The following is a 26,666-nucleotide window of genomic DNA, read 5'->3' as shown; positions in this document are numbered from 1 at the left end:
ATAGCAAAGAATTATAATTGACTTAAACTACACAACTTTATCATGTAGCAAATTCAAATGTATGAAGTCACAAGAAGAAGTGGTTTTTCCATAACATAGCAAAACTGACCTTTATCTGGGTTATAAGTTCCTACTGGACATTTCACTTGACCGGCCCATGATGTATTACCGGGGCAATAATGTCCACGATCACATTTGTGAACATTGGCATCACCATAGCAGAAGAATCCTGGCGGACAATCAAAACAGGCATCCGAATTTGTAACATTCATATATGAGCCTGCAGCACATGCTATTGGTGCAGCTGAAATATAAGATATGAACATGTTATCAACACATATTTCTTCAGATGAAATAGAAATTGGATAATGTCCATTAAGAGCATAAAAGAAATCGTAAAGCAAAACTATGTAAAATGATTAGAACAGCATTCAAAACAGACCAGGCTTTAAAATTGATATTTCCTGTAAACTTTTGATTAGGGGAAATCTAAAATAGATACATGTACATAATGTGAGCTGAATATAAACGTAGCAAATTGCTGTTTTGTTGAGCTGATGCAATGATACAAAATGAAGTAAATGAAATACATCAGTGTCCTATACATGTACATCAGATTAATGAAATTTATACATTTACTTCACTTAGACCAAGTACAGAGGAAGTCTGAATTCAGATTGAAACCTAAAATTATCACAAATTAATAAGTCATGCACATTCTATAGAAATAAAATTTTCCTGATATATAGTAATATAAATGAGATATCTACCTGTTCCTTCTGGGCAGTAGTGTCCGACTGTGCAAACTTCACCAGTAGCGCCACCATCAGCAGGTTTGTCTGTGTATGCTCCCAGAGTACAATACCAGCCTGCCGCACATACACCGTTAGGTTCTGTCAGTCCTCCACCACTGCAGACTAGACCACCATCACATAATGTACAGTTATCTTCATGACTGTTTCCAGAGTAATTAGAGTAAGTACCATTCGGACATGGGAAATGTTGATACACAGATGTCCCTTCTGGACAGTAGAAGCCGGGAGGACACAAGTCTCCAAATGTTTGTCCTATTGGTGTTCTAGTACTTGAACCATTAGAACAATAATGTCCTGGGTCACACAGTACATTAGGTGCAATCAAGCCGTCTGTTTCACAAGCCCAGCCAACCGTACAATCGTCGCAATGTAAAGCTTCGTCATATTCACCTTCATCAACTTGGTATGTTCCTGGAGGGCATGGTGTAGGTTCCTCACTCCTTAGTGGGCAGTAAGAGCCTTGAGGACAGATAGTTCTATTACTGTTTGCTATTCCACTACAGTAATAACCTTGCGGGCAGTCAAGACAAGATTCTGATAATCTGGCTGGTTGGTATGTTCCGGGTGGACACGGTTCTTGTTTAAATGCTCCAGATGCTGTATAATAACCAGACTCTGTCTCATGCTGAGTTGGGACACCAGCTCCTCCTGTACAGTAGTAGCCGGGAGAACATTCTTGTGTTGCATTCACACTACTGGAACCAGCACAGAAATAGCCAGGATCACATGGTATACAGTCGTACTTGGTCTTGGCACCAGCATAGTTGCTATAGTAACCAACATCACATGGTGATGGTGTAGCCGAACCTGCAGGACAGTAACCACCAGCTGGACACAGACCTCCAGTCAAACCATCTGGTGGGGCAGATGTATAAGCCTTCTCAATACAATAAAACCCTGCAATGAAATAAACATAAGTTAGTGAGGACTTCAAAATATCAAAGAAAAATGTTTTAAATCAAAGAATGTTGAAATGTTTGCACTTAAATTATAAAAAGAGATTTCAGTAGGACAGAACACTTATCTATTCTCAGTGCTTGATAACAGCTATACAAGTGTCTACATAATGTAAGAATTAACAAACACTTCATTTTTTAAGTTTAAGAAGACCTATAATTCAGTCAAAATCCATCTTAGGGCCTGGGATAGTAACCTTTGATAATGATCCTGAAGAACATTTGTAAATGTATTAGGTCTATATTTCAGCTAAATTCTATCACTAGATTATCTTAGTTAGCATAACCTAGTCGAACACAAAGCTACAGTTATGGGCTTTAAAGATTGATCTCCAGTCATAATTTCAAAGACACCTCCTGTGCAGTTACAAGCAAATACAATGTATCTTCAGATGTTGACAAGATAAAAAGTTGTACAAAGTGCATCTAAACTTAAATTCCACTGAGGTTTTTTTGACATGATATGACTGGAAATCTATTTTGCAGATTTAAGTTCCATTTTATGTAGGTCTAGATTAAAACAGTAATATATGCAAAAGATAATTAGGAAATTTGCTCAAGAATAATTGAAAAGCATATTTTTGCACTATTCGAATGTCAATTTTAATGAATAGCGTGGCAGCTCTGTTCCATTTTTGGTTATTTTTCTCAATTAGAATAATTATTATGGAAAAACAAAGTGAGAGAATGATCTGAATTTTTTCACACATAAGTTATTAAGATCCCCAAATGATCTTTGTAAGAAATTTAAATTTTTTATGTTTATAGGCAGTTGAGTTAACTAAATTGTTATGGTGATACCATCACTGCCACCTATGTGAGTAGTATACCTGCACTATTCTTCACATAGTCAGGTAAAAATTCAGAATTACATACCAGCATCACAAACATCTGTAGGTGTTGTCAATCCTATTCCATCACAATAGTATCCTCCAGGACATGGTGTGCAATCTGTGTCACGTCGGAGATTTGTTGTGTTACCATAGTGACCAAGTGGGCAGGGTACGTAAGATGTACTTCCAGTTACACAGAAAAATCCTTAAAAAGTACAAGAACACATAATTATTTAATAGATTCAAAATATATAATCTATGTCTAATGTTTACAAATTTACTTCACTGATCTTTCTGCATCTAAAATTGATTTTAAATGAAAAATACTGGCTTTGAAAATATTAATACCCTTTGACATTAACATTACATTTTTTATAGAATCTTATGAAATGGAACATAAGTCAATGTGACTAATACAATTCTGCAACATAATAATCAATTGTCACTTAATTTTGGTATAAAATGCCTCAAACTTATTGTACATGTATAATATGACAATAAATGATATTACCTCTGGGGCAATCTTTAGGAGTAGCGAGACCTTCAACATCACAGTAAAATCCGGCAGTACATTCAGCACAATCTGAGAAAGATTCTTTAGCTGACCCGTTACGATAAAATCCTATAGAGCAAGGGAAGGAATATCTGTCTCCAGTACCTCTAGGGCAATAGTAACCTCCCGGACATTCCCCGGCAACAGATGTCAAACCTTCAACATCACAGTAATATCCTGCTGTACATGATTCACATTCTGATACCTGTTGTAAACCATACTTGCTGTTGAATGTTCCAATTGGGCAAGGCACTGGAAACGGGTTCACGTCACCTTTTGGACAATAGTAACCTTGGCGACAGGGATCACTGACTAAATCTGGCTGATAGGACATTCCACCTGGACATTCTGTTCCTGCTGGACAGATGAGATCTGAGTTCATAAATGTTTCAGACGTGGCATTAGAGTTACAGTATCTACCTGGGTCACATGTTGTACATTCTGTGGCCCCTGTATCTGAAAAGTTTCCTTTTTCACACACTAAAGGAGTGGTCATTGCTGCCGTAGGACAGTGATAACCCGCTGTACAGAAATCACAACTTGTCAGATTCTCTCCCTTGGTTGATGCACGAAAAGTTCCACTGTATATATAAAGTAAAAACAAACAACATTTACATCGTGTTTATATATCTACTTAAACTTTATATGTGCATCACTTATATACATGACTGGTTATACATTTACCAATTTTATTTAAACAATCTGTGTGAATGTAATTAAACTGAGATATACTTATAACTATAAGTCAAATACTGGTAATAAAACAAGAACTGAAAAGGTCTATTAATTACATTAATTGAAATGGATACAATGTACTTTGAAGATGAAAAAATGTTGCAGGCTCCTCTTAATAAAGACTGTTCGCTGTTATTTCTAATTCAATAAATTCTGCTATAAACTGGAGACAAATAAGAATTTCTAAATTATGTAATATAGAACTAACGCTGGACAATCTGTTGGGTTTACAGATCCCTGAGGGCAGTAGTGCCCTGTGGTACAATCACTACAATCTTCCCAACCGGTGTTTCCAGTGAACTGACTATATGATCCAGCATGACACGGGAACTCAGTATCATATCTTGTACCTGAAATATATATTATGTAATGTCATATCCTTTATAATACATGTAACAAAATTATTAGATAGCATATAATTATTAGAAGTCAAATGATTAAAACTACAAGTTCTTTAAAAAGCAATACAAAACAAGAGCTATCTTAAATGTTATAGTCCACCCTGATATGATGTTAACCTCATTATAATACTCATAGGCTTTGGCTCTCTCCCTAATCATTGTGTTTTCTGCTGATCATAAAAAATTAAATATATATTAATGAAGTATTCTTTATAATGCTTAGTTGCACATGATGCGCAAACATTTGACGAATTGAGTAAAAAAATCCCAAAATCATTTTAAAAAATCATGTCGCAAGGAAAAGAAAATAAGGAAAAGATGACAGACCTATCTGGTCAATACACAAGGAATGCCAATTAATGCATAATATCTGAACATTTTCATGGCAACACCTTAAACATTGGGTGACAGTAGAGAACACTTATCTTTTACTTTTGCAATTATTTTTTAAAATTTCATATGTAACCTTAAACTGTTTTACAATAAAAACATTTATTATTGACATGTTCATGATTTAGGAATTTTGTTATTGTAAATGATTTTCATTGACTGAAATATAACAAAACATTACCATTGTATGTACAGGTATGTATGTGGGTAGGGTGAAACATTTAATTTTTACCTTGAACCCCAACTTATTATGCATTATAGCAGGGTGTCAGTGTATCAAAATAATGCAATGTTTTTAGATGACAAGTATAATTGAGATAAATTAATCATAATTATAATACAGAATTTATCAAATTACTGTTTTATTTTTAATTATATACTAACCATCTGGACAATAATGACCAGCAGCACATATCCCTGATGGGGAAGATGACCCTTCTAAACAGTAGTAACCTCGTGGACATTCTGTACACTGTTCCACTTTGTACAGGTTTGTCAAGTTGGCATATGTTCCAGCAGGACATGGGAATTGTGTTGGTGACCCAGTCCCAGTTGGACAGTAGTATCCTTGACCACAAGCTTCTGGAGCTTTCTGTTGACCTCCTGTTCCTCCAGTACAAGCAAATTTCTGGGGACAATCTTGACATTGCTCAACATGAGTCAGATTTGTGAAATCTGTAAACTTGCCAGCAGGACAGGCATATTCTGCTTGATTATAGGCATGATTTGCACCTGGACAGTAGTAGCCTGGTGAACATGGTGAATCAGCCTCAGCCAGTCCGGTTTTAGTGCAAGCAAATCCTGCCAAACAATCCTGACAGTCTGTGATATTTCCTTTCTCAATGTCTGGGTTATAGGTTCCGGCAGGGCAAGCAAGTGGTGAAGCTGTCCCGGATGGGCAATAGTATCCTGTTGGACAACTCTTGCAGTTACTTTCTGCTACACTATTTTCAGCTTCAGTGTATTTTCCAGTTGGGCAGGGAGTTGGTGCACCAGATTGTGCCGGACAGTAGGAGCCCTTTGGACATTTATAAGCATCAAAATCAGGATTGTCTGTTCCTGAAGGACAATGTCTACCGGCAGGACAGTTTAGACAAGCTGTACTACTTGTTGCTCCAAGCATGTTGTTGTATGTTCCAGCTAAGCAGGGATTTGACTTGTATGTATCCGTGCCGGTTGGGCAGTAATAACCTTTATGACATAGCAGCTCATTTGTTGGTTGGCCTGCAGTTCCTTCAGGACAATAAAATCCTTGTATGCAATCCTTACATTCAGTGTCAGCTGAATAACCCAAAGCATCACCATATTTACCAGCAGGGCAAGGTGTTTCAGTCTTGCCATCAGTGCAATAGTATCCCATTGAACACTTTGCACTGGGTGGATTATTTTGTGTACTTCCCTCTGGACATGCATACCCAGCTATACAATTTGAGCATGCTGTTGCACCTGCGGCACTAAACTGACCTTCAGGGCATATGACAGGGTCAATTGAGGAATCAGCACATGAGTAACCTGCAGGGCATTGTCTACAAGCAATAAGGCCACCCAAGCTGTAGTAGCCAGTGTTACAGTTAGTACCTTGAGCATTATTATTAGGACATTCTTTTCCAGCTTCACACTCGGTACAATATTTGGCACCTGCCTCGGAATAAAAGCCACGCTCGCACTGTATGACTGTGTCATCATAAATTGTAGGACATTCATAACCTGCTGGACATTCAACACATGCATCAAGCCCTCCCGGGCTGTAGAAACCTTCGGCACATTCTGTTTGTGTTGCTGCTGTTGTTGATGGGCACTCATAACCAGGTGGACATTCTGTACACTGAGTACTGCCTGCCACAGCGTATGATCCAGCAAGACATGTTATTACTGTAGCATGGTTTACATCTGGGCATGCACTACCTGCTGGACATTGAGTACAATCATCTGCCTTACCAACTGCATAAAAGCCAGCAAGACATGGAGTTCTGCCTGTACCATCCAGATTTGGACATTCCCAGCCTGGTTCACAATCTGTACATGAAGTTGAGCCCATGTAAGAATATTGTCCTGGATCACAGTCTATTGGAGCATTTGCAGGATTAGGACAATACTGTCCTGCAGGACATCGTGTACATTTACCAGTTCCGGAAGCTGCATAATAACCTGAAATTATTTTTAAAAAATGCATTCAATACATTTCAAAATAAGTGCTTAAAAACAGAATAAGTACTATCTATAACTCACAGAATGAGCACTTTTTTTACATTGTTACAGTATGAATTTCATACATATTCAAAATTTAAAAAAAACAAGCAATTATCATAGTATTGCAAGCAATCCATAAGTCCCCTACCGGTAAGAGCCCAAGCAACATTCTGAAGGGCCATTGGCCATTCACTTAGGTTCCTATTTTAAGTAAATTTGTTGAAAAAGTTCTTTAAAAGTGATCACAATAAAAAAGTTTTTATGTACAGACAGACGGACTGAAGGACACTCTAAAGTTATTTTTTAAACATCCCTGTTATCAAAATATAACATTTTTAAAATCCTATCATGATTGAAGAAGTTGGAGTAAAAATTACCAATTTCTCAAAAAAAAGTCTAAGTTCAAAAGGGGCATAATTCTGGAAATAGTCTTGCTAGAGTATTGAACACTCACAAATGTTGAGTGATAATAAGAAACATTTATATGAAGTTTGAAGTAGATACATTCAGAAAAAGAAGTTATTAAAAAAAAACAATGTTTTTTTCATGAAAATTTTAAGTTCAAGGGAGGTAATTCTGATAAATTTTGTGCTAGAGTTGTGAACCTTGTCACATATGATGTGGTTGATGACAAGCAACTTATATTTAAAGTTTGAAGAAAATACCTTTAAGAAATAAAGAAATTATAGTGAAAAAACTTAAAAACTAGAATCAGAAATCTTGAAATTCAGTCTATTTGTTGCCATAGCAACCAGAATTTGCAACATAGGAAGATAAGAAAAGGATGTGCATAATTTCCATACTGCCATCTACCCATATGTCGAGTTTCATAAACATATTTTCAGTACTTATTTGTGTTATCACTGGATCCAGGTTATGTGTAAAATTTGCCATATTTTCAATCTATTTGTTGCCATAGCAACCAGAATTTTCAACATAGGAAGAAAAGAAAAAGACGTGCATAATCTCCATACTGCCATCTATCCATATATCAAGTTTCATTAAAAATATTTTCAGTACTTTTTGCGTTATCGCGGGATCCAGGTTATGTGTAAAATTTGCCATATTTTCAGTCTATTTGTTGCCATAGCAACCAGAATTTTCAACATAGGAAGAAAAGAAAAAGACGTGCATAATCTCCATACTGCCATCTATCCATATATCAAGTTTCATTAAAATATTTTCAGTACTTTTGCGTTATCGCGGGATCCAGTTTTGTGGACGGACGGACTGACGGACGGACGGACGGACAGACGGACGGAGGGTAAACCTAAAGTCCCCTCCGGTAAACCGGTAGGGGACTAATAAAACTTAATTTACGCAATGCCCTTGAACATTTCTTATCATTCTATAACTTAATAACTCCATCTTCACACGTGCTGAATTACCTGTAAATTGACCAGGCAACACCTTTACTTAATGTAATCAAATTCAGATCAGTAATTGAATACATCTGATTACTTGTGTTTGAGTAATTAATTACTTAATTGATTACAATTACTGTAACTGATTACCCATCTCTGATTATTTGAATAATTATTTTTTGATATATTGTTACAGTTTTCAAATAATATCTCACAAGCCATATACATGAACTACCTTTTGCTACTCTGTTGGCAAAATAGGTATACCAGTAATTATAGTGAATTAGTTTTTGGTATGAATACTTCTTTGTTAACATTTTGCTACCTTTACCACATATAACTGCACATTTAGTTGTTTAACATCTAACATGCTCGAAATTCATCATTAAAACATTATTAAAGATTGTTGAACTTTGACATTTCCAATGAACTAAAAAATGAGGATTTCTAGGGCATAATGTGCCTTTAAATCTCGTATGAAAATATGGAGTTAAACTGTAAGTCTATCAAGTATACAAGAGGGCCATGATGGCCCTGAGGTCGCTCACCTGTATATAGCCCCCCCCCCCCCAACCTTGCAGGACCAATTTAACCCAAGGGCTTTTATTTGCACAAACTTGGTAGACACTCATAAGAAGATGTTTCATGCTAAACATCTAAGCTCTAGCTCATTGGGCTTTTTAAAAGAAGATTTTTTTTTTTACACATATAGTTAAAAACAATGACACCCCTGGGGCCGGGCCAGTTTTGACCCCAGGGCTTTTATTTGCACAAACTTTGCAGACACTTACTAGTAGATGTTTCATGCTTAATATCTTAACTCTAGCTATTTGGGTTTTTTCAAAGAAGATTTTAAGTTTTTGCTATGTATACACATATAAAGAAAATCAATGACCACCAGGGCGGGGCCAATTTTGACCCCAGGTCTTTTATTTGAACAAACTTTGTAGACACTCACTAAAAGATGTTTCATGCTTAATATCTTAACTCTAGCTATTTGGGTTTTTTCAAAGAAGATTTTTTAAGTTTTTGCTATACACATATAAGGAAAATCAATGACCCTCGGGGCGGTGCCAATTTTGACCCCAGGGCTTTTATTTGAACAAACTTGGTAGACACCTATTAGAACATGTTTGATGCTAAATATCTTAGCCATAGCTCTTTGAGTTCTTTAAAAAAAGATTTTTTAAGTTTTTACTAAATGCTTATAGGGAAAATCAATGACCCCCCGGGGAGGGCCAATTTTGATCCCAGGGCTTTTATTTGAACAAACTTGGTAGACACTTATTAGAACATGTTTCATGCTAAATATCATAGCTCTAACTCTTTTGGTTCTTTAAAAGAAGAGTTTTTAAGTTTTTACTATATGCATATAGGGAAAATCAATGACCCCCCGGGGCGGGGCCAATTTTGACCCCAGGGCTTTTATTTGAACAAACTTGGTAGACACCTATTAGAACATGTTTGATGCTAAATATCTTAGCCATAGCTCTTTGAGTTATTTAAAAGAAGATTTTTTAAGTTTTTACTATATGCTTATAGGGAAAATCAATGACCCCCCGGGGCGGGCCAATTTTGACCCCAGGGCTTTTATTTGAACAAACTTGGTAGACACCTATTAGAACATGTTTCATGCTAAATATCTTAGCTCTAAGTCTTTTGGTTCTTTAAAAGAAGAGTTTTTAAGTTTTTACTATATGCATATAGGGAAAATCAATGACCCCCTGGGGCGGGCCAATTTTGACCCCAGGGCTTTTATTTGAACAAACTTGGTAGACACCTATTAGAACATGTTTGATGCTCAATATCTTAGCCATAGCTCTTTGAGTTCTTTAAAAGAAGATTTTTAAGTTTTTACTATATGCATATAGGGAAAATCAATGACCCCCCGGGGCGGGGCCAATTTGAACCCCAGGGCTTTTATTTGAACAAACTTGGTAGACACTCACTAGAAGATGTTTCATGCCAAATATCTAAGCTCTAGCTCTTATGGTTTTTTAAAAGAAGATATTTAAAGTTTTTTCTTTCGGTTGCCATGGCATCCAGAGTTCTGCATGGAATTAAATTCTTTGAACAATTTTTAAAGGTGACCACCAAAGGAACATTCCTGTGAAGTTTGGATGAAATTGGCCTAGTGGTTTATGAGGAGATATCATTTAAAGTAAAAGTTTACGGACGGACGACGGACGGACGGACGACGGACGGACGCCGGATGAAAAGCGATCACAAAAGCTCACCCTGTCACTTTGTGACAGGTGAGCTAAAAATGTAAAAGATAGCAACTTATCATGAGACATTCTTTTATAAAATGCAATAATATATATTACAAAAGAAATGTTGAATTACCTAAGCTACAAGTTCTGACAGTCCCTGTGATAGTACATGAGGCCCCTGCAGCACATGTTTGACATGTGGTCTGACCGCTTGTAGAATACTCTCCTGCACCACAAAGAACAGGTGCTGCACTAGTTGTTACACATTTATACCCTGATGGACATGTTGTACAAGTTGTTGCCTTCGCAAGTGCATACTGGCCTGGTGTACAAGCTTGCTCAGCAAGACTATAAATAGAAATACAGTCAATTATAATAATCACAACACATCAGATTTGAGTCATAAATGTTAAAGTTATTATCAGTAGAATATCATTCTCAACAGGAAAGTGCACCAATTTTGTTGGTGATTAAAACCATAACTGTAAGTGCTCACTGTTTACATGTTGTAGGAGAAAAAAAAAGCAATTTTACATTTATCCGTACATGCTCAAAATACTTTAAATTCATTCTACAAAACTATAATAAAATTGAAAATAATGCATTTACAGATGTTTGACTTATTGAAAGAATAAGATATGAAATGTAGTGTCTGCCATCTATCTAGTGTTAAGCAGCTGCACGAGAAAAAAACATTCATGCAATATTTTTTACGAAAGATTCTTATTCTTTTGAGGCAAGATAAGGAGTCACACCCTTATAAAAATATGAGACGCGTCACGACAAAACCAACATAATGGGTTTGCGATCAGCATGGATCCAGACCAGCCTGCTCATCCGCGCAGTCTGATCAGGATCCATGCTGTTTGCTTACAAACCCTTTAGCAAGTAGAGTAACTGATAGCGAACAGCATGGATCCTGATCAGACTGCGCGGATGCGCAGGCTGGTCTGGATCCATGCTGGTCGCAAACGCACTATGTTGGTTTTGTCATGACGCGGCTAAAATAATGTTAACAATGTAAGGCAGAAACAGTGACATACCTTGGATCAGGACATGCATTACCAGCTGTACAATCGGTACATGATGTCTGTCCAGTATTTCCACCTGTTGTCTGACCAGAGGAGCAAGCTATAGGACTGGATGTAGTGTACGGACACATGCTACCTGCTGGACATACAGTACAATCACTCACTCCTGAAAGACTGTACTCTCCACTGCTGCATGCTGTTGGACTATCTGGATCTGAAGTGCACTCTTTCCCTGCTGGACATGCTGAACAAGTTGCTGTTCCCTGTACAATGAAAGGGTATTTATACATAGTCAATACTGATTCTTAATGAACTAATATACAAGTATTGTAACATCTTCAATATTTAGAATAAAATTTAGATATTAATCAAGTTTATATGAAGTAATAAACTTACAGATGGGCTGTAGTAGCCAGTGTCACAGTTGACAGGTGCTTCTGAAGGGTCAATACATGACTGTCCAGTAGGACAGGCAGTACATGATTGTGACTGGACCGTAGAATATGTTCCTGAAGCACATATTGCTGGTGCAGCAGACGTCGTGGCACATGAATAACCAGCAGGGCATTCTGTACATGCAATTGTCTGAAATAAATATATCACTATATATACATCAATGTAATAGATATATATATATATCACTAATACAACACTACTATATTACAGACTTCAGTAAAAACCAATTATAAACTCTACACATTAAAGTCTAAAATATATTATTATCTTGTTTATCAGATCATGAGTTACATAGAATATTTATCAGATATAAGCCATTTGCTTGACAGTTATGAGTAATGTGATATTGCAATGACTTCAGTATTGTGACATTTAATTGACAGTTATCAGTACTTTTTCATTGACAGTAATCAAACATGTGACATTTCAATGACTGGTATTAGTAATGTGACATTCAAAGAACATAATAATGTGACATTTACTTGACATTAATCGTTCATATCATATTTTATTGACAGCAATCAGTCATGCATCATTTCCTGACATTAATCAGACATTTGACATGCCATGTGACATTTTACTGACTGTAATTAATTCTGTCATATTTCCTGGACAGTAATCAGTCATGTGACATTTGATTGCCAGGAATAAGTTGTGTGACTTTTCCTCAACAGAAGTAAATCATGTGATGTTTCAAACACAGTTATCAATCATGTACATTTCCTTGACAGTAATCAGTCATGTGACATTTGATTGACAGGAATAAGTCATGTGACAATTCCTCAACAGTAGTAAATATGCGATGTTTCAATCACAGTAATCAGTTATGTTACATTTCCTTGAAAGTAATCAGGCATGTGACATTCCTTCACAATTTTAAGTCATATTAGACATGACTGACAGTGATAAGTAATGAAACATTTCCTTGACAATGATCAGTCATGTGAAATTTCTTAGAAAGTAATCAATAATGTAAGTAATATTTCCTTGACAGTAATAAATCTTGTGATAGTTCATATCGTAAAGTAATAAGTAATGTAACATGTCACTGTCAGTAATGGGTAATTTTACATTACATTGACAGCAATCAGTCTTGTGACACTTGTAACATTTTATTTTGTCAAAGTATAAATCATATCCATTCATAAGTAACACAATTCTGACTGATTTCATGAAAATACAATAATTTGACTTTCAAGGTCAAGATTTTGTAGAGGTCAAGGTTATATATGAATTGTTTCATTCAACAATACTTCTAAATTTTCTAAAACACTTATTCACTCACATTTCCTTCTAGACTGTAGAATCCATTAGAACAAGCAACAGCAGATGTAGGGTCATTACACTGGAATCCTGCTGGACATAGTGTACAAGAACTGGAACCTGAAGTACTTGTTGTACCTAAAATAAATTACAAACTGTCACCTTATTTCACAGCCTCTTTTTGGGTCAGGGTGTTGGTGAGGGGCAATGGACAAATGATAAAAAATATGACAATTTCTTAACAAGCTTATAGCTCCAACACAAGAATATATACAAAGACTATCATGTGAAAAAATATCTTCCCTTAGAGGCTAAGACAGAGTAACTTTCTCATGTTCTTCTATAATTATCTAGTATCTAAACATTCAAGTGTTGAAATTGAACTAAATTGATAATAATAACTTTATGAAAAAAAAAATTAATTTTGCGTATAAAAACTAACAGTTTAGTTTTAATAAATTAATTAATTAATCAAAATTTAATTAATTTATTCATTTGCTAAAGATTGTTCTTGAAGACAATATCATTTCCTTTAATATGCAATCAAATTTTGCCATGTAATCATAAATTTATTAGCATGAAGATACATGCTCAGTGTTTGAATGTTTAAAAGGTTTGTACAAAAATACAAAGTAAAAAGTTAAGACAATTAAGTTACCTGCAGCACAAGCTGTGCACGATGAATCACCCAGTAAACTGTAATAGCCAGCGTCACAATTTGTAGGATTTATATAGTTGGACCCATCAAAACATTTCTGACCAGCTGGACATTGTGAACATGTAGAAGCTTTGGCTGCACTATAGTAACCATCAGGGCATTGCTGCAATATTCACATAATAGCATGAAATCCTAATATCATTAATCTGTTAAGTAAAATAAATGTATAAACAAACATACATACACATTAAACAGTATGACCTACATGTATTAGCCAATAATAGAAATAATGATTAAATATATATATGTATTTACAATTTTAGAACTGTAGAAGATCTCCAGCTTAAATAACAACAACAATATGTAAGTGTATCATTCCTGTGACAGTTCATTGAGAGTATCAATTACTATAATGTAACATTCCCTCAACAATTATAAGTAATGTTGATATTACCTTAATTGACAGTATTTCAACAGCATAATGATGTTGTTTTTATAACCTTATATTAGTTTCTTGAAAGATTTGCAACATAGAAAATGTATGTTAGTAAGTATATATGAATATTGTATGTAAACAGAATAGAATGCTTTGGAACAAATATTCTCCTACTTTTTATAGTAAGCTTTGGTATCATTTTCATGCAAACTTAAATTGCTTTCAATAAAATATACTGACAAAATTCTTTTATTTTAAGTTTTCTGAAATCACTTTAATCACAATATAAACAATAATTTAACAATCCATAGACTGCAAATATATAGCTTTATATATTTTAACAAAACCTATATACATACCGTGCAAGTGCTGACACCTAGTGGACTGAAATAACCAGCATCACAGTCAACTGCTGCTCCACTTTTACTCGTACATTTCTGACCAGCTGGACAATCATCACAAGATGACTGACCAGTGGCTGTCTGGTATTTCCCGTCTGCACATACTACCATGCCAATGGTCGGATCTGAGCACTCGTTCCCTGCTTGACAAGCTACACAAACATTGTTGTCTACATATGTACCAGCCTATTATATAACAAAAATGTAGATTTAAACAAATTAAACTCTGCAATGTGAAAAAATTAAAACAAAATTAAATTCCCTTTATATAAACACAATCAAGTAAAACCTAGTAAATTTCTTAAAATCAAATATCATGAAAATTCAGTGCTCCTGCAGCCTGACTCAGGAAAAAAGACAGAGTGCTTGACTATTCCCAGTGCTTGATAATAAAACTGTAGAATTTTGTTAGTTCCAAAATGGCCATAATTATGTCAAATTTCAAGTTAGATTATGCACTTTGGAAAGTGGCTTCCTTTCTTGCTCTTGAATAAGTGTATGAATATATTCACCTATTCTCTTCAGTAGTTTTAGGAATTACCAACTTACTCACAAAAACTTAACCAAAGTGTGATGCTGATGCCTGAATAAGGACAATTATTAGTTCTCCCAATTTTTCAGAAAGTCCAGCTAGAAATAATCATTATGCCACTTCAAGATGATCAAAGTAACTTACAGCACATGGGGTGGCAGTACTTCCACTACAAGTGTGACCTGCGGGACATGACGTACACGCTGTGCTCCCTTGGGCAGAGAACTGAAATATATCAATAAATATTTAAAACATTTTATCACATAAACCGCGGCGCAGGAGTGTAATAAAGCCATCTAATAAAAACGATATTACACGAGTGAAATAACACTTTGACGTGACGTCATTTGCGCTAAATAAAAACATAGCATTAAAGCGCGCTAATGTTAGAGTTACACTATAGCCGTGTCATTGTAAAAATAATCATTTTAACAGTTTACTACTCTTATTTTACATATGTGATAAATAGAATATTATATTCGTGTAGATTCAATACTAAATTTATTGAACTCGTTGAATAAAACCATATTATGCTCGCCAGAGGCTCACATAATATGATTTTATTAAACTTGTTCAATAAATTTAGTATTAAACTACACTCATTCAATATCCTCTATATACAACATCGTGATTCAACATCTATTATCTTACAAAAAGAAAACTCTGCCATAGAAATAAGGATAAATTGTCTGTCAAAAAGTTTTGCAGGTCAATATAAATCAACTTTATATGCAAAAAAACACTTTAAATGCAAAAGAGCAACATGAAAATTTAAATATCTTTTGTAATAATTTCTTATCTCAACACTTCAAAGAAGGTCCCCTGGAGTGGAGTGCATTGTGCAGAAATATATAAGGTTTGAATATACTAACAGTTTTTAACACTGCATATTTGAAACATATCCGTTTTCATTGGATCGTTATAATTTCTAGATTACATTAATTAACAATTTCTGCAAATACCTTAATTGACTTTTATTTAAATCGAAGAAAGTGTTTGTGCAGCAATATAAATTTGCTACAAGAATTTTTGATCAGCCATATGGTAATGTATATTATGGTTGTCTATTAAAAAACCATTTGAGGTTTTAACAAGCATATAAACTCAGCAATATACTTTATAACATGTAATGCACTTTCACGGATATACTGATTACATAAATTATAAAATGAAACATGTACTTCCATATTTGCAATGAAAATAAAATATGCATGCACAAGTTACATGAATTCAGCAATTTGTGTTCACTCAAAATCAAGATGATTTCCTACCAACTCTTGATTTTTTTCTACACAGTATTTGCACATTCATTTTGAACACATTCTATATGATAAGTGGTGTGACTACACATTTCAAAATAAAAAGTGTGTAATTTTATATACAGTTGTCTGATATTTCTCATAAATAAAAACAACTTTACATTCCCGAAACACTAAAAGAAAACAAAACAATAAAAACAGAACATATCTTCCTTAATAAACAGATACATTTCTCCTCCAAGAAACAGTGGACAATTCCCAATTCAAAGACAGGTACCTTACATGTATTTAGCATGGTTATTTTAAACATCTACTGATAGTTATTGTAATAATTATGTACTATAAAATTGTCAATAACACTTTAATCCAATAAAGTTTCAAAGTATATCAATCATAAACATATTCTAACACAAACCAGAGCGACATTTATCAAAATGTTTGCTTACTTCAACATTTGTTTTTACCTCACACCAACACACTATAGGTCATATGGCGACTTTCAGCTTTACTCCTGGAGAAAGACCTCAGGTGCCCTTCCGTGCATTATTTAAGGCATCTTTTCATCATAAAGATACAAAACAAGAGCACCGCTAGGCAGAGCATTATATGCCCGAAAGTAAGGATGAAGCATTTGTAAGACATGGGAATTCGCTGTTCATCCTATAAAATTTTACAGCTGTAGGTAGATTAATACTTAAGTTATTTATAATGACCTTAACCTTTGACCTTGTGACCCCAAAATCAATAGGGGTCTTCAACCTTATATGGACAATCATCCTAAGAAGTTTGAATATTGTGGGCCAATTGGAACTTTGATTATGCTCTAGAAACTGTTTTCAGTATAAAGGTAAAAGTGACTTTGACCTTGTGACCCCAAAATCAATAGGGGTCTTCTACCCAATATGGCCAATCATCCTATGAAGTTTGAATATTGTGGGCCAAATGGAACCTACGTTATGCTCCGGAAATTGTTTTTGGTTTTAAGGTAATTGTGACATTGACCTTTGACCTTGTGACCCCAAAATCAATAGGGGTCTTTTGCCCAATATAGACAATCATTCTATGAAGTTTGAATATTGTGGGCCAAATGGAACTTAAGTTATGCTCCGGAAACTGTTTTCAGTTTTAAGGATATAGTGACCTTGACCCTTGACATTTTGACACAAAAATCAATAGGGGTCTTCTACCCAATATGGACAATCATCCTATGAAGTTTGAACACTGTGGGCCAAATGGAACTTAAGTTATGCTCCGGAAACTGTATTCAGTATCAAGGTAATAGTGACCTTGACCTTTGACCTTGTGACCCCAAAATCAATAGGGGTCTTCTACCAAATATGGCCAATCATCCTATGAAGTTTGAATATTGTGGGTCAATTGGAACTTAAGTTATGCTCCGGAAACTGTTTTCAGTATCAAGGTAATAGTGACCTTGACCTTTGACCTTGTGACCCCAAAATCAATAGGGGTCTTCTACCCACTATGGACAATCATCCTATGAAGTTTGAACATTGTGGGTCGAATGGAACTTAAGTTATGCTCCGGAAACTGTTTTCAGTATAAAGGTAATAGTGACCTTGACCTTTGACCTTTTGACCCCAAAATCAATAGGGGTCTTCAACCCAATATTGACAATCATCCTATGAAGTTTGAACATTGTGGGTTGAATGGAACTTAAGTTATGCTCCGGAAACTGTTTTCAGTTTTAAGGTCATAGTGACCTTGACCTTTGACCTTTTGACCCCAAAACCAATAGGGGTCTTCTACCCAATATGGACAATCATCCTATGAAGTTTGAACATTGTGGGCTAAATGGAACTTAAGTAATGCTCCGGAAACCAAATTGCTAACGGACGGACGAATGTCCGGCCGAAACGGAATAAGGGGCCATTTCTTTTGTTATTTTCTATTGTTTAATAGAGGGCCAATGGCCCCTTACTCTATTGTTACGGAATGAACTCTATTGTTCTCTTTTGTTCTGTTTACAGTTAGATGGCCCCCTATCCTTATTCGGCAGTGTGGACGGATGGACGGACGTACCAACTTTTGATATTTAAGAGGTAAGTCAGCTCATAAACTACACCTGGACCAAAGTCCATAAGCAAAATCAGCTCATAAAATCAAAAAAATAGCTCTTAATTTGAATTTTATGAGCTTTTGTTCTTTATTTAACTACGGAATGAAGCTCATAAATATCAAATGTTTGCTCGGACAGACAGACGGACGCCAGGGAGTATAACATAATATGCCCTTTCGGGCATATAAAAAATAAAAAAGATATAGAATAATACTTACATCTCCAGTTGGACAAGCTACGGGAGCGACTGTTGGGTCCGAGCACTGTGAACCGGCTGGACATATAGTACATGTGACTGACCCGGTTGAATCTGCATAATAACCAGATGGACACTGAAATATACAAGGTTTAAAAAGCATCATTTTATTATGGTAACGTTTAAAAAGCATTGTGGTAAAGTTCAAAAAAGAAGAATCAAACACACCAAATTGGTTAAATGAAGTATACTTAAACAAAACAGAAAAATAAAGATTATACTTCGAACACTAGAACAACTAGAACTGCCACTGTCATGGCGTGAATACACCCGCATACCACTTTGTCAGAATCAACAGTGGCCATTTAGAGCTCAAGGACAATGTCCCTGCCAAATCTGAGGTTACTAAGCCAGTGCTATGTATTCTACATGCTTCAAATGTGAAAATGTCAAAATCAATAAACTGCGGACAGGCATTCTAAAGCAATTGAGGGGAAAAGCTTTTTTTAGGGGACCTTTGACACAGTGACCTCAAAATCACAAGGGGTCATCTACTTATCAAGGCCCCTGTGACCTTGACCTTTGACCCAGTCAACTTAGAATCAATAGGGGTTATCTACTAATCATGACTAACCTCTATGCCAAATATGAAGACTGTGGGTCCAAGGAATCTTAAGTTATTGGGCGGACAAGCTTTTTGAAGTCAAGGCCCCTGTGACCTTGACTTTTGCCCCGGTGACCTCAAAATTAATAGGTGTCATCTACTTGTCATGACTAACCTCCATGCCAAATATGAAGACTGTTGGTCAAAGGAATCCTAAGTTATTGGGTGGACAAGCTTTTTGAAGTCAAGGCCCCTGTGACCTTGACCTTTGACCTGGTGACCTAAAAATCAAAAGGGGTCATCTACTTGTCATGACTAACCTCCATGCCAAATATGAAGACTATGGGTCAAAGGAATCTTAAGTTATTGGGCGGAAAACCTTTTTGAAGTCAATGCCCCTGTGACCTTGACCTTTGACCTGGTGACCTCAAAATCAAAAGGGGTCATCTACTCGTCATGACTAACCTCCATGCCAAATATTATGACTGGGGGTCAAAGGAATCTTAAGTTATTGGGCGGACAAGAAAAAACCGCCGGACGCCAGACGGCCGGACAGCCGGATGGCTGGAAGGACAAGCTGTTTCCAGTATAACCCCCTTACAACTTTGTTGTGCAGGGGTATAATTATGAATATGGTGAAAAAAGATTATATAATTATTGATACACAATGGAAAAATAGATTGTACCAGTAAAATGTTGGAAATTATGGAAAAAAGATAACTATGATATAATGAAGGGAAATAGGAAATGCACAGTGTTGAAATACAATGTTGGGAAATGGCAAAAAATAGAGATTATGCTGATACAATGTGGGGAAATAGGGAAATAGATTTATCATTAGAATGGACTTACATCAATACATGAGTCTTGTCCATAATCATCTTGATATGTTCCTTCAGCACATTGGGTGGGAGATGCTGTACTGTCTGTACACTTTTCACCTTTAATAAACAACAATATCTCAATTTATATCATCATTTACAGTTGTAAAACATGTTCTCGTAATCAAAATGAACTTTACAACAAACAGACAGATAGTTTCAGAGTCACATATTGTAGAGTTTCAGAATAAAACATTGTAAAGTGCCAGAGATTCTTATTATATATTTTAATCACTGTAAATATTTTTTTTTATAATGTTTTTTAAACAAGATCAGTAGAACACTAATAGGATATAATGTAATCAATATAATGTAATGATTTCTAGAGAACATTACTAGGGTATTCACTATAAAGCAATTGTACCAGAAATTCTTTGAGTCTTTTAGAACAAGAATAGCAACAATTTCTTATTTTAGTTGTAATACGCTTATGAATATGGAATGAGAAGAGAGGTAACTCTGTAAATTCTTGCAGATTTGCCTCCCTTCCATTAGGTTACTTTAAGTCTCTTGTATTTCTGATTAGCATGGCTGTACACAAACATTTTTTATTTTGTAAAATTATGCAACAGAATTGTTTTTATGTTGTTATGTATGGATGAGACTCAAATAAACAATATATATACATACCTTGACCACACTGTGTACATGTCGATTGGCCTGTTGACGTCTGATAATACCCAGTTGGACATGGTATCTGTTCACCTAGACCAGCAGACGGACATTTGTACCCTGCATCACAATCACTACACACTGTACTTGTATTAGTAGCATAGGTACCAGCACTACATTCTACAGGAGCCACTGCAGAGTCTGAACATTCATGACCAGCCGGACACGGTAGGCAGCTCTCAAGACCCCCCAGTGAATAGTAACCACTTGAACATGCACTCTCTGAAAAAATGTAACAAAATATTATATTTACACCAATTTTATTAACCTTTTTACTAATCTAAAATATTTCTCATAATAGTAGTATTGCCCTGGTCCCATGAGCACAAAATCATACTGACATAAGATACGAAACTTTTAAGCAGGAGAAAAATTAATCAAATCTTCAAGATTTAGTAAAAGAAGAAAAGAAAAGAAAATAATGTACAAAGTATCAATGACTTTATACTAGGGATGGCAACGAGTAACCGGTTAACCGAGTACTCGATCGAACGTCCGAATATCGGTTAACAAAATTGATAATCGATTACTCAGAAAAAAATATTTAATTTCTACGTTTTTGCGATTAAGAAAGATTAGTTCAGAAATTCGGAAATGTACACGTATCTATATAAATACTTATTAAATGCAATCAAAATATCCTTGCAGAGGTGTGAAAATGATATCGTAAATTTAACGAGACGATCAGCAGTTTGACACGCGTATTTGATTGAACACAGTCTTGTGTCGTTTATGTCATTCGGCCTCTTATGATATTTAATCACCTTTAAATATTAGACAAGCCGAAACTTGTTTATTATAAAAACGTAAATATATACGGAATATTATGTTGTGCTACGAGCAGCGGTGGAAAAATTGATATCTCGCGAGATGGAAGATAGGCGAAATAACAATTTTCCAACACACAGACACTTGGGGTTTGGAGCTCAAAACGCCTTTAAAATCCAAATAATTGAAATGCAAATTTGTCTATCCCAGCACATGTACTGATCATTTTTGAAAAAAATTCATATTTCAACATCTATAATAATTAATGTACTTTTATTATTATAGATGTTGAAATATGAATTTTTTTCAAAACGGCTTATATTAAGTTTTTTTGATATATATGATCAGTACATGTGCTGAGATTGACAAATATGCATTTATTTGGATTTTAAAGGCATTTTGAGCTCCAAACCCCAAGTGTCTGTGGGCTCAGAAAGCTTCTACAACATAAATTTCTTTTTATTATATACCTTTTTGTTTGAATTATAAATGATTTTCATTATACTACACTATAAGAAATTTCAATAAAATGAAATGTAGCTGTCAGGAAGTAAATTTATGACTGACGGATGAATACGTAATTTTTGCAAAACCGGCCACGCCTTTTATAATTTTGGTTTCGGTTTTAAATGCTACGTTTATACAAAGCTAAGATCGGAACCAATGTCAAAAAAAGTCCGGCACTTCCATATATGGTACCATATTTGTCAATTTCTATCCGTTAATTGAAGCGTATTTGCATTTGCGCTTCAAGTTCATCCTGTAATTTAGGGAGAAAATTTATAGGTATATAAGAAATGCTGTCATTGACATTTCTTATGTTTATATTTTTATATTTCTTGCAGTCCTATTTATAGTTACGAATTCTATGAATTAAAATAGAAAACGAAAGTAGCATACAGACGGTGTTGATATTGATTGTGTGATAAAACTTTAAAGATCATTAAAAATCATCCGAGTAACCGAGTACTCGATCGGAAAAATGACCGAGTACTCGAGTATAGATTTTGGTATTCGTTGCCATCCCTACTTTATACTATGACATCGATATCTAATAAAAAAAATTTATTTTAATGATAAGGAGTTAAATAAGGAGTAGTGAACCATATGACGCCAAGAAATAATAATACATGATCAATACAGTAAATAGTTCAACATTAAAGTTTAAGATGGGATTTTAACTTACTTGCTGCTGTTGTTGGGCATTCAAAACCTGCGTCACATGGTGAACATGTGCCGGTGCCTGTGTTAGCCTTGTATGTCCCCGGACCACATTGGGTACACTGTGTCTGTCCAGCAGAACTGATAAACATAAAAAATAATTTTAGAGTCAAGACTAATAGATGGTAAAGGATGTAGATATGTTGGCCTACATGTATTTTCTCAATCTAGGCACACAATCTTGGAATGATTAATTTTTCTTAAACTACTTTGAAACAAAAATTATTCAACAATTTTATCTTTCTGAACATTTAAAATTCTACACAATGTACTTGACAAGTTGGTCATCAGTAAACAACTGTGGTGGATTTTATTTTTTGTTTCTCCAGTTTGTAGAAGTATTCTATCATATATAGCTACACAACTAGGATTCATAAGTTGTTGATTTTAAGGGGTCACTCAGGCAGTATAGACTGTAAATGAATAATTCTATTGTTAAACAAGTGCCAATTTAACTTGAGTCAGTGACTGGGAATAAATGCTATTTATATATAGTGATGTTTTCAACCAAATCATTATGAAAGATAATGATACAGAACAATGTTGAAGATATTTACCTGTATTCTCCAGCAGGACAAAGGGATGCAGCAGTTGTTGTACATTCTGATCCGGCAGGACATTGTGTACAGCTGGCTTGTTGAGCAGATGATGTATACTCCCCTGCTGGACATGTGATACATGTGTCAACACCTGCAGGACTGTACTTACCTGCCGGACAGTCCGCGGCTGCAGCACTTACGCTTGTACATTCTTGACCTAAAACAAATAATAAATATCATAATCAATGTTTAGAAATTTCAAGAAAAATCATTTTGATGATTCACTGAATTCCCCCAAAAAGAATATTGATAATAAAATACAGAAATTCTTTTTAACAGATGTGCATGTGGGTTTCTAATGTATTAAACAAATAAAAAAGAAGCAGCCTTATAAATTATTACATGAGGCACAGCAGTCAATTGATCTGTACTTTGGCAATAGTTACAGTCAATATCCAAGTTTACAATAAATGCCTTAAATGTCTTATTAAATTCTTGTCAAAAGTTCAATAACATTATCTCATATTTTGTAAGTTTGTATTAAATTACTTAAATATTCCTAAAATTAAGTGATTTCTTATATCGATAAGTCACTTTGAAAATTTATTCATCCTCTTCAATGAGCTATGGCCTTGGGCTAAAGTACCTGCCTCACTACCCAGGGAATGTGGTTTGAGGCCTACTCAAGCAACAATAAAGTTTCCTCACATGACACCAGAAATGATTAATTCAAGGAAAGGGACTTGAATCTGATTTCTACTATTAAATTGAAAGACATTATTTCATAATCTAGCTAAAAATAGATATGCATCAAGATAATGAAAGAGTTTACCTGCTGGACAGTCAATACATGTTGTTTGACCAGTAGATGGCTGGTACTGCCCTGTTGTACATGCAATTTGTGAATCCATGCCGTTATTTGGACACTTGAAACCTTTACCACAAGGGGAGCAAGATGCGGCTCCAGCAGCTGCGTAAGTTCCGGCGGTACATTCTGTCGGGGTTCCGGTTGTTACAGAGGAACATTCATGACCTGCTGGGCATGTTGTACAGGAAGTTGAACCCGCACTGCTGTATGAACCTGTTCCACACTGTGACTGAGTCGTTGTTGTGCAAGAATAACCTGCTGTACACTGTGTACAACTCGTCTGACCAGCCGTTGAGTAATGTCCTGAAATAGTCAAATTGTTATATTAAAATACTAATCTTCTAAATTAGAATACAAAATGTTCATGCTTTAAAGATATATAATAATGGATATGGTATCCGGCAAAACTTGCAAATACATTCTTATCTATATAGAAATACAGAAAATATTCAGAAATTAAAATAAAACTTTTCTAGCATCTCTATTTATTATAATAATATACAATTGGTAGTGGAAAAAAAAATAACTGAAATAAAAAAATAGAAACCTGAACTGTATTAATTGTTTTTCTTTCAAAAAATTAAAACTAACCTAACAAATCAATACTTTTTCATTATAAAGGTAATTTACATCAATTTACTTTTCTTTCAAATATATTCTAAACCAATTTGAAACTGAAATTTCTTTGAAATTTATGTAACATATGTAAAATTTAAGAAATTTGGTAATGATGATCAGTATACAAATTCAAAACAAATTAATAAAGCAACAATCCTAAACATTAGATTCAACTGACTATTTCAAAACATGTTTTATTTCACTACAAAAGCATATATAAACAGAATTACAATAACTGTTTTGTTTATAAATATATTTATTATAAAATCTCAACAACAGAACAAACCAAAGAATGTGAGTAAAAAGTCACATGATTAGATACAGAAACATGTATATTATATACAATTATATATGCATGCATGAAACTGCAAATTAGAAATAAAACCACCATAGAATGCATATAAATATTATAAAAACACACCATGTTCACATATTGATATGCTTTTATTATTTGTACATACATGTTTATACATGTGTCAAGAAATAAAAACAGTAAAGATCAAAAACACCATTATATAAACATTCCTGTTATAATTAAGAGCATAATTAGCACATATAATTAAGAGAACATGCAATCAACTAAAACATATACTGTAAAGTTATGAACTGAGCACATTAACAAGTTTCTATATGGCCATTGTTAAGAGACTATCCCTTTAGGAAAATAATTATATGACATTCAAACTTAAATCACCTTTACAGCTTTACTCGTAAATTATAACGCTCTTCAATATTATCAATTTTACAATGCTAAATATCTTAAATGGACTTGTCAATTTTTAAATTTGTACAATCATAATCATACATAAAATTTTAAAGTATGCACTGAGAGAAAAGCAAACAGTGCAGGCCATTATTAGACAGCATTGATCTGGGTCTGCACTGGTGGCATAGTCTGCACTTGTGGCATGGTTACTGGTAGATCCAGTGGCCAGCAGCACAGTGGAACAGTTAAAGGAACAGTATTTGTACGGTAGATGGATAACCCAAGATAATTATGTTACAAAATGTCAAAGCCAAACATCAGACCTAAGGCATAGAAATCATTCCATCTTTTTTCTAAAACATAAAATCATTTTTTTACAATGATAATGCAGTTATGTGAAAGGAAAGAGCACATATCGTCATCTTAGTACAACTCCTACTCCGATTTAACAGAAGTTACGCCATTACTGCACTAAGGTGACAATATGATCAAAATATGTCAAATTAACTGGATCGATTTTATTTCATTAATTTTCAGAAATTTTAACAGTGCATTAATCATTAAACTTTAACTTCTATTTTAAACTAAAATGTCTAAATGTAAAGAACTAGACTTAGTGCAATCAAATTACACTGTTATCTGTAAACATGCCTTGCACATTTATTCAATGATTGTCGTGCAAGGCAATTTCAAGTCCATTTAACATACGCATTTAACTGACAATAGATCAGAATATAAATTGAGAATAAAGGTATTTGTTTTAAAATTGCAAACAGTAAATAAATACTACAAACAAAATTTATTATTTACAGAACATTACACAATCTTTCATAACAAAGAAACAAAGAAGTATATTTCTCGAAGGGACATTTCTCTGTTTAGCCATCCAGTAAAATATAGAGGGCCTAAAAATATCACTTATATGGTTAGAAGTTTTACTTTAACTTAGTAGGTCATAGAATTTATATATCAATTCTAGGGAAAAAACCTTTTCTTCATAAACTTATTGGTAATATAAATGTTAAAATAA

The 26,666-nt window shown here is 34.6% G+C and overlaps 1 protein-coding gene across 1 annotated transcript in view; it reads right to left on the bottom strand.

Annotated features, from left to right (window-relative positions):
* Positions 1-26,666, bottom strand: part of LOC132728082 (uncharacterized) — a 146,952-nt gene that overhangs the window by 79,040 nt on the left and 41,246 nt on the right. The window contains exons 7-25 of the mRNA XM_060713690.1: positions 24,277-24,615; positions 23,463-23,661; positions 22,871-22,986; positions 20,875-21,138; positions 20,216-20,304; positions 18,782-18,895; positions 15,372-15,452; positions 14,654-14,881; positions 13,859-14,021; positions 13,223-13,338; positions 11,878-12,066; positions 11,494-11,744; positions 10,584-10,798; positions 5,068-6,831; positions 4,101-4,242; positions 3,116-3,738; positions 2,648-2,809; positions 771-1,712; positions 110-304 (exon numbers count right to left, since the gene is read on the bottom strand). Of these exons, the coding sequence (XP_060569673.1) occupies positions 110-304; positions 771-1,712; positions 2,648-2,809; positions 3,116-3,738; positions 4,101-4,242; positions 5,068-6,831; positions 10,584-10,798; positions 11,494-11,744; positions 11,878-12,066; positions 13,223-13,338; positions 13,859-14,021; positions 14,654-14,881; positions 15,372-15,452; positions 18,782-18,895; positions 20,216-20,304; positions 20,875-21,138; positions 22,871-22,986; positions 23,463-23,661; positions 24,277-24,615 (6,192 nt within the window). The remainder of the gene's footprint in view (positions 1-109; positions 305-770; positions 1,713-2,647; positions 2,810-3,115; positions 3,739-4,100; positions 4,243-5,067; positions 6,832-10,583; positions 10,799-11,493; positions 11,745-11,877; positions 12,067-13,222; positions 13,339-13,858; positions 14,022-14,653; positions 14,882-15,371; positions 15,453-18,781; positions 18,896-20,215; positions 20,305-20,874; positions 21,139-22,870; positions 22,987-23,462; positions 23,662-24,276; positions 24,616-26,666) is intronic.

This window comes from Ruditapes philippinarum, unplaced genomic scaffold (genome assembly GCF_026571515.1).
Source record: "Ruditapes philippinarum isolate M1 unplaced genomic scaffold, ASM2657151v2 ctg191_1_1_1_1, whole genome shotgun sequence".
Lineage (NCBI taxonomy): Eukaryota > Metazoa > Mollusca > Bivalvia > Venerida > Veneridae > Ruditapes > Ruditapes philippinarum.
This window is presented reverse-complemented; position numbering and strand designations above follow the sequence as displayed.